This window comes from Sander lucioperca, chromosome 8, assembly GCF_008315115.2.
Source record: "Sander lucioperca isolate FBNREF2018 chromosome 8, SLUC_FBN_1.2, whole genome shotgun sequence".
NCBI lineage: Eukaryota > Metazoa > Chordata > Actinopteri > Perciformes > Percidae > Sander > Sander lucioperca.
Genome location: NC_050180.1, coordinates 14597693 through 14614880, shown reverse-complemented (window position 1 = coordinate 14614880; position 17188 = coordinate 14597693). Strand labels below are relative to the sequence as shown.

The following is a 17188-nucleotide window of genomic DNA, read 5'->3' as shown; positions in this document are numbered from 1 at the left end:
GTTTGGTCCAGTATATGCTGGTGTTTTATCCCTGGTTTGGTCCAGTATATGCTGGTGTTTTAGCCCTGCTTTGGTCCAATATATGCTGGTGTTTTAGCCCTGCTTTGGTTCAGTATATGCTGGTGTTTTAGCCTGGTTTGGGTTACTATTCACTGGTGCTTTAGCCCTGGTTTGGTCCAGTATATGTTGGTGTTTTAGCCCTGGTTTGGTCCAGTATATGCTGGTGTTTTAGCCCTGGTTTGGGCTACTATTCACTGGTGCTTTAGCCCTGGTTTGGTCCAGTATATGTTGGTGTTTTAGCCCTGGTTTGGTCCAGTATATGTTGGTGTTTTAGCCCTGGTTTGGTCCAGTATATGCTGTTCTTTTAGCCCTGGTTTGGTCCAGTATATGCTGGTGTTTTAGCCCTGGTTTGGGCTACTATTCACTGGACCTTTAGCCCTGGTTTGGCATAATCTGATATTTTAGCCCTGGTTTGGTCCAATATTTGGTGGCTTTTTAGCCCTGGTTCAGTCCAGTCTCATTCAGTTTTTTTAGCCCTGGTTTGGACAACATATTTTCAGACCTTCTCCGGAGGTGGTCTTGAGTACGGTTCGTTTCAAGTCTGCATTGTGTTCACACATTAGGGTACACAGAAAGAAGACTAAGGCCCCATCTGAGCTAAAGTGGCCCAGAGAGGAAACTGAGTCCTCTTATGAGTAAACTGACAATGTGCTAAAAAAAAAAAAAAAAAAAAAACTAGTCCCTTTTTAGCTGTTGGTCCACTTTAAGAAGACCTGACCAAGGGCTGTCTAGCAAAAGTAAGTTGTTCTTGTTTTTATTTGTTGGCTTTCTTGCCAATGTATTACTTATGTTTTTTGGGATCAAATTAATCCCATTCTCACTTTTATATAAATGTGAAATCCCAGCTAGAAATCAATCAATACAAAAGCTGTGCATTAAACAATCTATATTACATGTAACAACTTGTTTTCCACATTGATCATTTCAGAATAATCAATTTGCTAATTTTGACAGCCCTTCTCTAAACCATTTCATCCATCTTGTACACTACGCACACTTACCATGTTTAGAGTCACAGAAGTTCCCAGCATGCATCACGGACAGGTTGTCAATCCATCGGATCACGAGACATCTTGAGCTCAACAGCCAATGTTCCCGGGTCTGGTGGACCCACCACATTATTTGGCTTTTAAATCAATACAGCCATAACAATTTATGTAAAAATACTTAATAGATGTTTACTTTAGCTCGATTACCAATGATATATACATCATTTATGGTTCATATTTGCCATTTACCCCTGTAAGAACACATTTATGATCATATGATCATTTTCATTTTTTGTGAGAAAATACGGAAATTCAATTATAAAAAAGGAAAAAAAAAAATAGAAACAAGATTTTTGATCATTATTGGTGCTTATTTCTTAGAACTTAATCAGAACAGGTAAAAGTGCTTGAAATGTAACAATTTTCTAACTTTGTGTGGGAATAGCAGGTGCAGAAAGACGACATATTTTCATAGCACCTACATTTAAATATACTCGGGTCCAGTAGACCCGAACACCACACAAGGGTTAAAGCTCTTTATAAACCCAGTCCAAACACATTTGACCTAAAACATCAATCCATTCTGGTTTGAGCTCCAGTTTTCAGCAGAACTCTCCCCTAGAGGAACGACGAGCGTAAACAGTGTCACCTGCTGGTCAAATTAAGAATAGCTCAGAATTGAATTAGACGTTAAAGATACAAGAGGTTACTTTTCTGCTTTAAAAATGTCTAAAAACGACCCAACCTATGTTCTAAATGTTGTTGCGTTGTTAACATACATTATCCCAAATGTTTCCAACGATGGTCAAAGGTAACGCTCCGTTACATTTGGTCGCCGGTCGATGACGTCACATCGCCTTTGAGCATGTTGTCTTCCAGAATTGACTGTTTATCCAGTTTTTTTTTTTTTGATCTTGGTGGTTTTTAACTCTATATTTTAACCAGATTTTAGTCTGGATCTTAACTTATCAGAGAAACAAGCGGTGCAAACGTTAGCGGGCAGCTGGGCTTGCAGCCCCTTCCGCCGACGAGCCCAGCAGCGTCGGCGAAACACCGATTCTTACCGTGAAACTGCTTTAATACTTCAATTTATAATAGAAGGGTTAGAAGTTGAATTAAAATGGCAGTAAATGTTGTAAAGCTGATGTGACTGTCGAAATCTTTTAACAGAAACACACCGTTTATTTCCAACAGTTTCTACATGAATAAAATACAATACTGTGTCAACATTGGGCTCTGTGTGTGTGTGTGTGTGTGTGTGTGTGTGTGTGTGTGTGTGTGTGTGTGTGTGTGTGTGTGTGTGTGTGTGTGTGAAAGGGTGTATCTTTGGGTTCAAAAGTGGTTGAGATTTCCACTTTTATGTAGTGAATTTTTCTGCAAGAATTTGTGCCTTTTCTGCATCAGGTTATGGTGCAAATGTCTTTAATTCTACCCCCCACCCCCCTGTAAATTACGCCTGTGTGTGTGTGTGTGTGTGTGTGTGTGTGTGTGTGTGTGTGTGTGTGTGTGTGTGTGTGTGTGTGTCAGTAACATGTCCAGTGTCTCACAGTTTTACTTCATAGAGTAAATACAAACGATGGAGACAAAATAAAAAACAGATAAAAATCAAGGCAGAAGTGTTCAGTACATTCCACACAGCCGTCTCTGTGCTGTTCTTCTCAAGGAGTGTTGACTGATTGATCATTGTGCCGGACCAATCAAAATCCACCTCTGTCCCTCCCTGACCAATCAGATTGCAGGTCTTTCTCCTAGCAGCACCCGAAGATCATCAGAGCTCGTCCTGCAGAGAAAAACAAACCCCCCCCCGCCCCGTCAGACTTCTCTGTCTGGTTTGTGTTCATTATTACGTGTGAATCGGAATTAGTATTGTAACTGAAACCTATGCGAGTATGCAGAAATGAAATGGATGTATTATAAACGGAATGGATGGATGTATTTGCACCCATGGAAACAAAAATCCAAGTATTGTTAGAGGTTAAGTGGCAACAAGTTAAAAAAATAATTTGAGTCACTGTATATCCCTGGTAAAGATATGAAATTGTTGTATGTATGTATGAAATTGAATTGGGATGTTGATTGCCGGTATGAGTGTAAAATGCTGCACAAGTGACACGTGTGATTGTCTATTGTCCTACACCTGGGCTCATATTATGCTTTCTGGCTTTTTCCCTTTCCTTTATTGGGTTATATATCTTTTTTATGCACGTTATAGGTTTACAAAGTGAAAAAGCCCAAAGTCCCCCCCAAAGGGACTTACCATCTCCAACAGAAAACACTGTTCACAAACTGCTCCAAACAGCTCTGTTGTAGTCCAGCCTTTACTTCAGAGACAAACGTGGTCACTTTGGAACACATGTTATAATGCTCGCCTAGCTGCTAGCATGGCACGCCCTCATACTCTGCTTCTGACTGGCTAGTAGTCCTTACCTAGCTACTGTCAGGGCACGCCCTCATACTCTGCTCCTGACTGGCTAGTAGTCCTTACCTAGGTACTATCAGGGCACGCCCTCATACTCTGCTTCTGACTGGCTAGTAGTCCTTACCTAGGCACTGTCAGGGCACGCCCTCATACTCTGCTTCTGACTGGCTAGTAGTCCTTACCTAGGTACTGTCATGGCACGCCCTCATACTCTGCTTCTGACTGGCTAGTAGTCCTTACCTAGGTACTGTCAGGGCACGCCCTCATACTCTGCTTCTGACTGGCTAGTAGTCCTTACCTAGGTACTGTCATGGCACGCCCTCATACTCTGCTTCTGACTGGCTAGTAGTCCTTACCTAGCTACTGATCATGTGCGACTCCCAACAAAGATAGAACAGAAGTGAGAGGTCTCACTCTGTAGCTAAAACAGAGAGCTCAACACACAGGGTGAAAAGAGGAGCTGCAGCAATGTGCAGTACAACTAAAATATGGTGTTTATAGAAATTAAACCATGTAAACCTACTCTGATATAACCTCTAAATACAATTATGAACCTGGAAATGTGCATAATATGAGCACTTTAAGACTTTTAAGACCCCGCAGGTACCCTGGTTAGCTTTTTGTAATTAAACGGTGAGGAATTTGTTCCTTTGTTTCCAAGTTGATGGTTTGTGTTTATTAAAAGTTTGAGGTGAACGGCGACTTACCTTCCGTTTGCTGTGTAACCGCGGCGACAGCTGTTGTAGTCGCTGTCTGACGATGTCAGCGATCACATCAGCGTCCCGGCTATTGATGTGTTCTCCGCTGTGTTCATGCTGTCAAAACACACACACACACACACACAGTTAAATACAAAACTATTTTAATGGTTCACTTATTTATATATCTATTAATACACATACATACATACATACATACATACATACATACATATTTACATACACGCACATATGCACACTTGCATACATACACACACACTCATACATACATACATGCATATTGCATACACACACACACATACACACACACTCATACATACATACATGCATAGTGCATACACACACACACACACACTCATTCATACATACATGCATACACACGCATACATACATACACACACATACACACAAACACACACACACACACACATACATACACACACGTATACATACATACATACACACATGCATAGTGCATACATACACACACATACATACATACACACAAACACACACACATACATACATACACACACACACGTATACATATACACACACACACACACTCTCAGCTCGACTCGAACCAGCTGATGGTGTCGCAGCTGGTGGAGTCTCCAGAGGCTGGTTTTAGGACGTAAGAGACGTCTCCTGTTTCAACAGCCAACAGAGAAGTCAGCTGGTAAAGTCAGCTATAAACTATAGAAATAAAATGATCCATAATCCATTTTATTTTTGTGTTACAAACAGCTGGTTGAAATGGCAGAGATTTAGACAGAGCCTCAACGACCAACTGAAGCACGGTAACGTTATATGGTCGCACGACCTAGAGAGAGACTGAAGAGAGAGAGAGAGAGAGAGAGAGAGAGAGAGAGAGAGAGAGAGAGAGAGAGAGAGAGAGAGAGAGAGAGAGAGAGAGAGAGAGAGAGAGAGAGACTGAAGAGAGAGAGAGAGAGAGAGAGAGAGAGAGAGAGAGAGAGAGAGAGAGAGAGAGAGAGAGAGAGAGAGAGAGTGCCCAGCGGCGTTAGAACAAAGCCGTGAATCAGAGAAATAAAACGTGTTTTTGCCGATTCATCACTAACAAGCATCTCAATATCACTAACGTTATCCACGTTCATATTTAGACGAAACAAATGATATATCCAGCTACAAAAAGCCTAAAAGTCAGAAGTTAGAACGGAAGTACAAAGGGTCGTTGCTATGGAGATGATACACCGTCTCGTCTCATCGGTGTGAACTGGCAGCTTTCAGAACACTGCAGACCGGCTCGTTGCAAGAATTTGCAAGTTCAAACTCGTCTCGTTGCAAATCTTTGGTCTGAACTGGACTTTATGGAACACTGCGTCTCATGTCCTGGTGAGTTAACTAAGAAAAAAGGTGAGGTTTGGACAGCTGAAGCCTTTTATTTCGGCGCGTCTGTCTCACCCTCCGTGTTCCCAGGTACGGGTAGAATCTGACGGTTGGGTAGGCGGTGATTCCAGCCGATTGACAGGTCTGATGATGAGCCTGACAGTCCACTTTCCCCGCTCGAACTTTCCCTTTAAGATTCTGTCAATCACACAGAGAACATGTTTATGTTTCCTGTCACAGCCTGTAGCTGCTAGAAGAGCCGGGTCTCGTTTGTCTCTTAGAAAAACCACAGAACAGAACAGAAATTTATTTAAGAGAAAGGAAAAAAAAATAAAAAATGGTGTCTCACCCGAGCCAGGATTTCAAACTCCGGGGCAAAGTGCTGACAGGGTCCACACCACGGAGCATAAAAATCCAGAACCCAGTGATCCTGGCCTGACAGAACCAGAGACCTGAAGGACTCTGGAGTCAGATCCACCGACGCTCTGGGTAACGAGCTGCACACCAACAAGACAACACAATCACAATCAGAAAAGGGTTTATTGCCATAATAAGTTACACTTAAGGTAGTTACACACCAACCAGACGGCCGACCGTCGGCAGTAAAGCCAGTCGGACTGATCAGTCGGGTCCCCGAGGTCCAAAAAGTGCCTCAGAACACACTGAGGCGACGCCGACTTGAGCGTACGCTCTGCGCGTGCGCAAAACGTAATACGTCTCCATAGCAGCAGGCGGCGCTGCTCTGTATTGTTTCCATTAACAGTCTCATTGTTTCCCAGAAAATGAAAACCGGCAGCTGATTGGACGAACGCGTCACGTGGTTCTTTTTTCTCCGGAAATTCACAGCCAGACTGTCATGGCGGCTCGTTCAGAATACGATCTCATATTGGACTAAAATAGTTCACCGAAACGTGTTTCTGAAAACATTTTAAGAGAGAAATAGGCCGTGCAGTTGCTGAATCTGTCTTCATTTCAGATCAACAAAGGTCAGTTTAAAAGATTTGTCAGATTTTGAGAGGCTCATCCGCTCGCCATTTCCAGGTGAGTCCCGACTGTCCTGTCTCTGACGGAGCATGTCAGGTCGGCCCAAATGAAGGCCGACGGCTCCTCCAACGGATGACGGCACGGGACACACCGAACAGACTCAAGTCAGCGACCTCGCCAGACTGTCTGACGGCCGATAATCGGCTCTGTGTGTCAGCGCCCTTATGTGGAATTCACCTTGGTGAATGGTGCATACATAAACAAACAAACAAACATATTAAACATGAATATGAAATAAACAATAAATACAAAAACAAACAAACAAACATAACAGCGAAAACACACCAAAGCGTAGCTTCGTGCCCAATGGCGCCTGGGTGTTTTATTTTGAAATTCGTTTTATTTTTGTAAAGTATCCGGCTGCACTGTGGCCTTCCTGTATGCAAGTACCTGCCTGGCTCGACACATTCGCTCGCAAAAACGCTCGCTGCGGCGCGGCGGCTGGCATGGCCGCTCTGCGCCTGATCGCACCTGTATGAACGGACAGATTGAATAACATCGGCGCCGAAATTAAAATAGCTCCGCTTCGCGGCGCTTCCGCACCCGGTGTGTTTTGGCTGTAACTGTTGCATAAGAAAAGAGCGGCTGAATGAACGCATCTATAGGACTCCACATCTACCCAGTCATTTAATTCTTTAGACATGAGAAAGACAAGAGAATAAAGAAGGAAAGTGTCTCACCTCAGTGCCCATGATCTCAGTGACTGGGCATCCCTGTTCCAGCCATTATAACTCCTGAGGGGACACACACACACACACACACACACACACACACGATCAATAAGCCAAAAATGTTCAATCTGTCACAACAGGTAGGACTGTATAAAAATGTATTCGTTTAGACCCGGGCATCTCGAAGTCCGGACCAAGCGGCAACTTGATCCGGACCCGGCGCGTACCTTGTGTTTTTATATACAATACCTAAAGAAGTTAACGTTTGATCAATACATTGTCAGTAATGTTGACTATACACAAAAAAATTCAACAAAAATGTCAAAAAAAAAAAAAAAAAAAAAAAAAAAATCGACAAAAAACGTTGCAAAAAGCTTCGCAGAAGTGAAATAAACATTGAAAAGATGCAGAAAAAACAGCAAAAAATAAAATACAAATATGTCAACGCGGCAAAAACTTCCTTTTACTACATGAAGCTGAGAATACTGCTGTACTTTTACTACATGAAGAATACTGCTGTACTTTTACTACATGAAGCTGAGAATACTGCAGTACTTTTACTACATGAAGCTGAGAATACTGCTGTACTTTTACTACATGAAGCTGAGAATACTGCTGTACTTTTACTACATGAAGAATACTGCTGTACTTTCACTACATGAAGAATACTGCTGTACTTTCACTACATGAAGCTGAGAATACTGCTGTACTTTTACTACATGAAGCTGAGAATACTGCAGTACTTTAATTACATGAAGCTGAGAATACTGCAGTACTTTTACTAAATGAAGCTAAGAATACTGCAGTACTTTTACTAAATGAAGCTAAGAATACTGCAGTACTTTTACTACATGAAGCTGAGAATACTGCAGTACTTTAATTACATGAAGCTGAGAATACTGCAGTACTTGAATTACATGAAGCTAAGAATACTGCAGTACTTTTACTACATGAAGCTGAGAATACTGCAGTACTTTAATTACATGAAGCTGAGAATACTGCAGTACTTTTACTAAATGAAGCTAAGAATACTGCAGTACTTTAATTACATGAAGCTGAGAATACTGCAGTACTTTTACTAAATGAAGCTAAGAATACTGCAGTACTTTTACTAAATGAAGCTAAGAATACTGCAGTACTTTTACTAAATGAAGCTGAGAATACTGCAGTACTTTTACTAAATGAAGCTAAGAATACTGCAGTACTTTTACTACATGAAGCTAAGAATACTGCAGTACTTTAATTACATGAAGCTGAGAATACTGCAGTACTTGAATTACATGAAGCTAAGAATACTGCAGTACTTTTACTAAATGAAGCTAAGAATACTGCAGTACTTTTACTAAATGAAGCTAAGAATACTGCAGTACTTTTACTAAATGAAGCTAATACTGCAGTACTTTAATTACATGAAGCTGAGAATACTGCAGTACTTTAATTACATGAAGCTGAGAATACTGCAGTACTTTAATTACATGAAGCTGAGAATACTGCAGTACCTTTACTAAATGAAGCTAAGAATACTGCTGTACCTTTACTACATGAAGCTAAGAATACTGCACTACTTTTACTACATGAAGCTAAGAATACTGCAGTACTTTTACTACATGAAGCTGAGAATACTGCAGTACTTTAATTACATGAAGCTAAGAATACTGCAATACCTTTACTACATGAAGCTAAGAATACTGCTGTACTTTTACTACATGAAGCTGAGAATACTGCTGTACTTTTACTACATGAAGCTGAGAATACTGCTGCACTTTTACTACATGAAGCTAATAATACTGCAGTACTTTTACTACATGAAGCTGAGAATACTGCAGTACTTTTACTACATGAAGCTGAGAATACTGCTGTCCTTTTATTTTTATTTTGATTGTATACAGGAAGTTAAGTAGAGTATTTCAAAGTGCGGTACATACATGAAGCGATCTGACTGCCGGGTGTTGCCGGGGTACAGGCGGATTTCAGGGTACGCCCTGACGTTCTGGCCCTGACAGAAGGACTGAAAGCGCTGACAGTCGACGGAGCCCACCAGGATCTGACCTGACAGCAGCTGCAGGGTGAGAGACAGAAAGGATGACGAGTTACACCTCTTCTTCACGTCTCGGAGGGTAGAGTGGTCGCCCTTCAACCGCAAGACTGGTGAACCCCAAAGTTACTACCTGGGTGCTATATAAACAGCTGTCCACTGCATCCTAATACTTAGGATGGGGATAAATGCAGTAATTAAATGTCACTACATTGTACTGTGTGTGTGTGTGTGTGTGTGCGCTCCAGTACTGTACTTAAGTACAAATGTCGAGGTACTTGTACTTTACTCGAGTCTTTTCTTTTCGTGCCACTTTCTACTTCTACTCCGCTACATTTCAGAGAGAAATATTTAACTCCACTACATTCATCTTTTAACGGCTTTAGTTACTTTACAAATTAAGATTTTTGCACACAAATGTAGTTTATAAAATACAGTTTCATTATAAATTAATCTACCCAACAATATATTCTGCATTAAGTACTTTTAATATTTAAAGTACATTTTCCTGATGTGTGTGTGTGTGTGTGTGTAAAAAAGTGCATCAATTACTCTACCTGTGGAACAGCACCTCAGGGGCTTAAAGCTAGGGCTTAGCCTCTACATTTAAAGTCAAATACTGTATGTGCTTCCGGGGTGCACCTGAGGACATTTATACCAATGGCGCTAATTGGCTCTTACAGTTACGTTGACCTTGATGTGACAAGTGTTGGGTAAATTATTTCAGGCTGATGTCTTTGTCAAACCGAAACGGCAGGAGCGCACCGTCCTGCTAGACTGGATGCCTGCGCTCCACTTAGTTGAAGCATTTGGCAGTGCCAGTTCACAGCTTAATGTGATAGCCTGTATTTTTAAATATGCAAAACGACGACTTGCAGGTGTTGGTACGGGTCTTTAAATATTATTGCCGCTGTATTTCTCTGCAGGATGTTGAACACAGATGATTTGGAGTCAAACTGTTCTGCTGTGGGCTGGTTTTCTCACCCTGGCCATGCGTCTCCACTCTGGAAGCAGAGCCTGACAGGGACCGCACCACGGAGCGTAGAAATCCACCGCCCAGATCTGTCCCTCAGCTCGACCTGCAAACAACACATCCGGAGAAAAACAGAAGAGCAGAGAAGCTTTTTGGTAAATTGAATGGATGCTCTCGCCGTTTCACTTCCTGTCCGGCTGTTTGAACGCCCCGCGGCTCGCGTGAAAAATCTCTAAGTGTCTATCGCTATATATCGCAGCCTTTGGCAATGTGTTTAAATTACAATACATTGCAGCCCTAGTGCTAACAGAGCGAAACAGCTCAATAAAAACTGTGTTTACATTTGCAAAGACCTTTGGTTTTAACCAGAATGCGTGGTGAATTAGCACTCTACTGGAAAAAAACAAGAGCTCTGTTTGTGCAGCCAGCTCCTGGTCTAACAGTAAGTAGTAGAGTTTAGATTCTCTGCCCGGCCCGTGGGTCGGGTCGGGCCGATATTTTCCGCCGCCATCCTCGGGCCGGGCAGGGCCCTTGATCAAGCATTTGTATTTTTTTTAATCATTACTTTATTAGCCTTATTCGGTGGGGAGAAAGCTCTGCCTCTCCAGCTTCTCCCGTAGCTCTGGGTGGATGTCCTGACCTGACTTGAGTGTGAGGTAAACTGGGCTACATCACGTCTCCCACCATCTGCAGCACTGTTCACGGCCAGTGCGTCGGCATGCAGACCGTGGTGAAGGACAGCATTAATTAGATGATGCAGACCGTGGTGAAGGACAGCATTAATTAGGTGATCGAGACAAGAAAGTCTCCTATATGGTTCCAGGGCTTTGATTATGTTGCTGCCTTGATCTGTTACCCACACTATTCGGCTGAGGGAGATTTTTTTTTACGTTTCTTCATTCGGATCCATTTGCGATCCGTTCCATTCTGAATAAACAAACAGTGCAGTTTACATGCTTCGTCCTTGTTGCATTATTCATTAAGATAATTCTAAACAGATTTCTGTAGTTCAAACAACTCAGAGTTGTAGTTGAGAACGTCAGTTATAACGGATTAAAAAAGGGCTCGGGCTCATAGTTACAGTTAATGTGTCGGGCCGGGCTCGGATGCAACGTGCACGGGCTCGGGTAGGGTCGGGCTGGATTTTTTTGGGCCTGATCTAAGCTCTAGTAAGTAGCAGAACTATCGGTTGCTGGGGGAACTAGTTTTACCTTTAACTCTCTCGCTGAAGCTGGAAGGATCCAGGACCACCATGGACGGATTGACCAGATCCTGCAGAGACCAAAAGACATCTCTTTCAGACAAAGATGTTCTTCACTTGGTGTTGATGCAACCTTTTTTTTTTTTTTAGTGGAAACCATTTCTTGGGAAGGATCGCCGGATCCCCTTTTGGTGATGTGAACACAGCCTTAGTATGCCATTGGTATGTAGCGGTACCTGTATGAACTCCAGGATGCCGTCAGCTGAATGCTGTCCTTCGTATTCGTGAACAGAGGAGCCGTTAAAGATCACCGTGGTGGGATAAGCCTGAATATTATACTGAGAAACAGAGAGAAAGACACAATAAGTGATCAGTCCTATCTGTGGTGCGTACCCTTCTCTTACTTATAATTAAATGGTACAGTCCAGCTGTGTATGCGCTCACCGTAGAGCAGAGGTTTTGGTGGATGGTACAGTCCAGAGTGCCAAACTTCATCTGTCCGGCCAACTGGATTGAAGCTTTTCTCAGTTCAGGCAGCAAAGCGCGGCACGGAGGACACCACTGCACACGTGAATCAAACATTTATTAAAATTAACATCTCAATCCCAAGAGTTGTTTTTCTTAATGCATGTCCAGGTCTCTGTGACAGCCTGAGTATACATAACAACCCTCTATTTACAAATACAAAGCTTCAGGTTCTCTCATTGAACACTCATTCAGATTTTTTCGACCTGAACACATCTATATCAGTTTAAGTGGACGCTATATTTAGAATATTTCCAGCGCTTCACCTTGCTGTCCCTTTACGACGGGGAACTGAAGCCGTTATCTCTGCTCTCTTCAAAGCCACCAGACTCCTTTGACAAAAACAGACATTTTACCTCCCAGAACATGGGAGTTGCTGCTCTACTGCTGCCTCCATCGGTTAGTTAGTTTGTTAGTTAGTTTAGTTAGTTCCTAACTGTTTAAATCACCGCAAGTCACACAATAACACAAACAAACTAACCGATGGAGGCAGCTGTAGAGCAGCAACTCCCATGTTCTGCGAGGTAAAATGTCTTGATTTTGTCAAAGGAGTCTGGTAGGTCTAGATAACGGCTTCAGTTCCTCGTCGTAAAGGGCTGTCTGACAAAATGCAGCGTCCATTTAAACTGATATAGATGTGTTCAGGTGTCTAAAATGTGTTTAGCTGCCCCCCCTGTCCACAGCAGGACGTTGCTTATCTTCCGTGTCGGTACTCCTGCCTGCTTCTCCAAACTGGGGGCGTGCCGACCGCCATCTACTGTAGCTAACACACTGACTCTGGAGAAGTAGCTCAGACAACCACACTGAACAAACATGATTATTTCCTCCTGTTGCCACCATACTGGCGTGCAACAAAGTAGTTAATTCCTGCCTGCCTCTCTCTGCGTCTGTCTCTCTCTCTGTTTGTGTTGGAGGTGTAACACCATCACCTGCCCTGAAGGCAAACAGCGAGTCAGACGGGCTGGGTCATCAAGCAGCAGTGTGTGAAGTATAAAACTATCTGAGGTTAAATCAAGCCAATCGGTAATGACGTGGCATTCCAACCTGTGTGTTTATGAAGTGCCACGTGAGGTTTTTTTTCTGTTGCTGTGCTTCCCTGCGGATGAAAACCACAAATTCACAACGCATATAGAAATATTTCAGGCTTGGGGTGTGCATTGCTTCCTTCTAAGATGATCGGATATATGCTTTTGTAAGTAACTAAACGGAGGCAGTTTAGTTTTGTTTAGTTTTCTATCTTCCGCTGAAAGTAATTTGCTACGAACCGGAGCGAAGAAGTCGACCAGCCAGGGCTCCTTTCTGTCTGAAGGGAAGTTGTCGGGTCTCAGGGTCGTCACGTGAGCACGAACGCTGTCCCTCGCAAAACCCACGATGTTGTACAACACGTCTTTACCTACAGACAGGACAGACAGTCAGGTTATACAGACAGGTTAGACAGACAGACAGTCAGGTTAGACAGACAGACAGACACTCAGGTTATACAGACAGACAGATACTCTGGTTATACAGACAGACAGACACTCTGGTTATACAGACAGACAGACACTCTGGTTATACAGACAGACAGACACTCTGGTTATACAGACAGACAGATACTCTGGTTATACAGACAGACAGACAGTCAGGTTATAGAAACAGACACTCAGGTTATACAGACAGAAAAGCACACTAGAGCGAAAAAAGATGAGTCGATCAGCAGAACATTCAAATCAACAACTATTTTGCGAATCTATTATACGTTTAAAGGCTGATTTAGTCTTCTGCGTGTGTGTGTGTTTGTGGTAGAGCGAGTGAGAGAGTGACGGTGATTAGCTTCAGTAGAGTCATAGGCAGCATGGTGGCTCAGTGGTTAGCACTTCTGCCTCACAGCAAGAAGGTTCTAGGTTCGAATCCAGGTTGTTCCGGGCCTTTCTGTGTGGAGTTTGCACGTTCTCCCCGTGTTTGCGTGGGTTTCCTCCGGGTGCTCCGGTTTCTTCCCACCGTAAAGACGTGCATGCTAGGTAATTAGGACTACAGTTGAAAATTAGCCGACTGGCGCATTTAAGACTAAACTGAAAACTCTCCTCTTTGATAAAGCTTATAGTTAGGGAGTGAGGAGTTGCAGTGAACACCTAGACCGGCGGGGCAGGGTGTATAGCTGCAGACACAGCACCTCTGCTTCTCTTTACAGTCATCAGATTTACCTATCGTATAATCAATAATATAGTGCCTCTCCTAGTTATGCTGTTATAATTCTAGACTGCCGAGGAAGTTCCTTCCTTCTTATGACACGCTCTTTTCTTTTGTTTCCTTTTATGCACATCCTGTCTCAGAAGTGCTTGTTACTAACCTAGCTCTGGGGAGTTTACTCCCCGGAGTCCTTATGTTTCTTCTTCGCCCAGAACATCGCCTCGGATTAGGGCGACACCAAGACCTGGGTCTTGGGTGCAGCTGTGGCTATGGACCTGCTACACCCTGCTACGCTCTACGATTCCCTGCAATGCCCGGCTACGTCCTGCTGCGTCCACCGCGTCCACCCATGCTCTGCTGTGCCACGCTACATCCCGTACCGTCATAACCCCAACCGTCAGACACCCACCAAGAGTCTGGGTCTGTCGAGGTTTCTTCCTAAAAGGGAGTTTTTTCCTCGCCACTGTCGCAATAGCCTCTGCTAATGCTTGCTCTTGGGGGAACTATTGGAATTGTTGGGGCTTTGTAAATTATAGAGTTTGGTCTAGACCTACTCTATCTGTAAAGTGTCTCGAGATAACTCTTGTTATGATTTGATACTATAAATAAAATTGAATTGAAATTGAATTGAATTTACAGAAATGTTGATTAATGTGCATTGTCCTAATCAAATAAACTTACAAACAATAGTGAGAGAACCAAAGTGTCTCCCCTGTTCTTTCTGACCACGGTGAGAAATCTGGAGCAGGAGAAGTTAACCCTCTCCTTGATCTCATGTTGTTTAAGGAAATGCAACGCTACCAAGCCACGGCCGCGCAGACCAATCACAGTTGTTGCAAGACAGGACTAGCTGGAAACATTTCACTCTGGTCACTTTGGGCTTTGAAAAAAACTGAAATGAGCATTTTCTTTTCATTTTTATTGCCCTGAGCATTCACAGCAAGGTGGGCCTGTTGATGTTTTCTCTCAGGCTGCTGGTGCGAAACCAGAAGAAATCAAACATCCGAGGGTGAAGAAGAAGAACGGTGATTTACACAAAGACGCCAAGAAACTATCTAACTGGAGAGATGACGAGATTCAGGACCTTCTGTAAAAAATCGTCACACAAAGACAAGGAACGGCAAGAGACTCTGTTGTTTACGACCAATCAGTCCCTCCAGAAAAGCGTGATTATGCGATCGCATAATTCAATGCATAATCAGCCAAAGTCTGCATATTTATGCGGGGGCCGCATTCTTTAAAATACGCCGCACTTCCGCTACATAAATCGTCGATTTCTGCGCGAAATATGCGGGGCTTGCATGATTTCATAATCCCCGCATTTTCGTTGCAAAAAAAGTCACATATATCTTAGCAGAAAGTTGAAAAATGTTGCATTTACTTCACACAAGAGCAGCCGTTTTCCCCTGTTGCCATGGGAACGTTATGAAGTGAAGTAATTACGCGACATGAACATCATCGAAAAGCTGCAAACCGCGCGATGAAGCCATGATGAAACTGCAGTTTTTGCAACTTCCCGCAATTTCATTGCATAAAATTGCATAAATATCCCGCATATTCCATTGCATTTTTTAAGAAAACGTGCCGCATAATCAAGGATTTTCAAAAAAACTCCACATTTTTCTGGAAGGACTGACCAAAGTTAGGAACCGGCTCGTTGACCGCGGTGTAATCTGCATCGTGTCCGGCCTCCTGCACGCACTATCCAGGCGCCACCCCTCGCCTAATCCAAACGGGGGATTTCCGACAAGGACAATCCCCCGTTGTGTGCAACATGTGAGAAAGGGGAACTTTGGACTGCGGGTCCAAAGTTCATTTGAGTCGGTGGTACCAACCGTGGTGGATCTCAAAGTCGTGGATCCCCAGTCCTTTGAAGACAGCCACACAGGGGTTATGGATGTAGAGGGACTGACACAACTTTGAGTCTGCTGTACAGTCGACTCTGCCGACCTGGAGAGACAGACAGAGAGTTAGACTTACAGACAGAGAGAGAGAGAGAGAGAGAGAGAGAGAGAGAGAGAGAGAGAGAGAGACAGAGAGAGAGACAGAGAGAGAGACAGAGAGACAGACAGACGGAGAGACTGAGAGAGAGACTGAGAGCTACAGACAGAGACAGAGAGCTACAGAGAGCGACAGACAGACAGAGAGCGACAGACAGACAGACAGAGAGAGCTACAGACAGACAGACGGAGAGACAGAGAGCTACAGACAGACAGAGACAGAGAGACAGAGAGCTACAGAGAGCGACAGACAGACCGAGAGCTACAGACAGACAGACAGACAGAGAGCTACTACAGACAGACAGAGACAGAGAGACAGACAGACAGAGAGCGACAGACAGACAGAGACAGAGAGCTACAGACAGACAGAGAGACAGACAGACAGACAGAGAGCGACAGACAGACAGAGAGACAGACAGACAGAGACAGAGAGCTACAGACAGACAGAGACAGACAGACAGAGAGCTACAGACAGACAGACAGAAAGTGACAGACAGACATGTACCTGTATGTGGTCATTTCGGAGGAACGCTTGTAGCTTCTTGTACTCGTTGGAGGCGGGGCTTCTGTCTCCAAACGTAAAACTCACCAACCAGCGATGATGGGCCAGCTTCCTCTGGGAACAGGAAGTTACAACAGCGTGTATATTTGAATATGAACTGTCGAGTGTTGGTCGTGTTTCTGACAGCTGGAGAGTGTATTCGAGTGTGTACCTGGAAGCTGTCACCGGTCAGCAGCTCCAGATCGGGCAGATGGTCGATGACCTGATTGTAAATCTCTTTACTGTCCAGAGTATTCAGCCACTGGAACACATGCACGTTTAGTCAGTGCAGCAGTATCACACTCACAATCACTTTCCGATTCAAATCGATCACCTTTACAGTCCTTCCAGAAAAATGCAGTTTTTTTGTGATTGTTGCGGGCAAAAATCCTTGATTATGCGGCACGTTTTCTTAAAAAATGCGATGGAATATGCGGCAACATTTTAAACGCAACATTTTTCAACTTTCTGCTAAGATATATGGGACTTTTTTGC

At 43.4% G+C, this 17188-nt stretch overlaps 1 protein-coding gene across 1 annotated transcript in view; it reads right to left on the bottom strand.

Moving 5' to 3' along the window:
• Positions 1–2185: 2185 nt before the first annotated feature.
• The window catches only part of dnajc10 (DnaJ (Hsp40) homolog, subfamily C, member 10), a 32732-nt gene continuing 17729 nt past the window's right edge, over positions 2186–17188 (bottom strand). The window contains exons 12-25 of the mRNA XM_031294418.2: positions 16866–16955; positions 16658–16768; positions 15988–16102; positions 13249–13376; positions 11903–12019; positions 11695–11796; positions 11469–11529; positions 10269–10363; positions 9175–9308; positions 7259–7312; positions 5884–6031; positions 5610–5732; positions 4176–4283; positions 2186–2829 (exon numbers count right to left, since the gene is read on the bottom strand). Of these exons, the coding sequence (XP_031150278.1) occupies positions 2818–2829; positions 4176–4283; positions 5610–5732; positions 5884–6031; positions 7259–7312; positions 9175–9308; positions 10269–10363; positions 11469–11529; positions 11695–11796; positions 11903–12019; positions 13249–13376; positions 15988–16102; positions 16658–16768; positions 16866–16955 (1398 nt within the window). The 3' untranslated portion in view covers positions 2186–2817. The remainder of the gene's footprint in view (positions 2830–4175; positions 4284–5609; positions 5733–5883; positions 6032–7258; positions 7313–9174; positions 9309–10268; positions 10364–11468; positions 11530–11694; positions 11797–11902; positions 12020–13248; positions 13377–15987; positions 16103–16657; positions 16769–16865; positions 16956–17188) is intronic.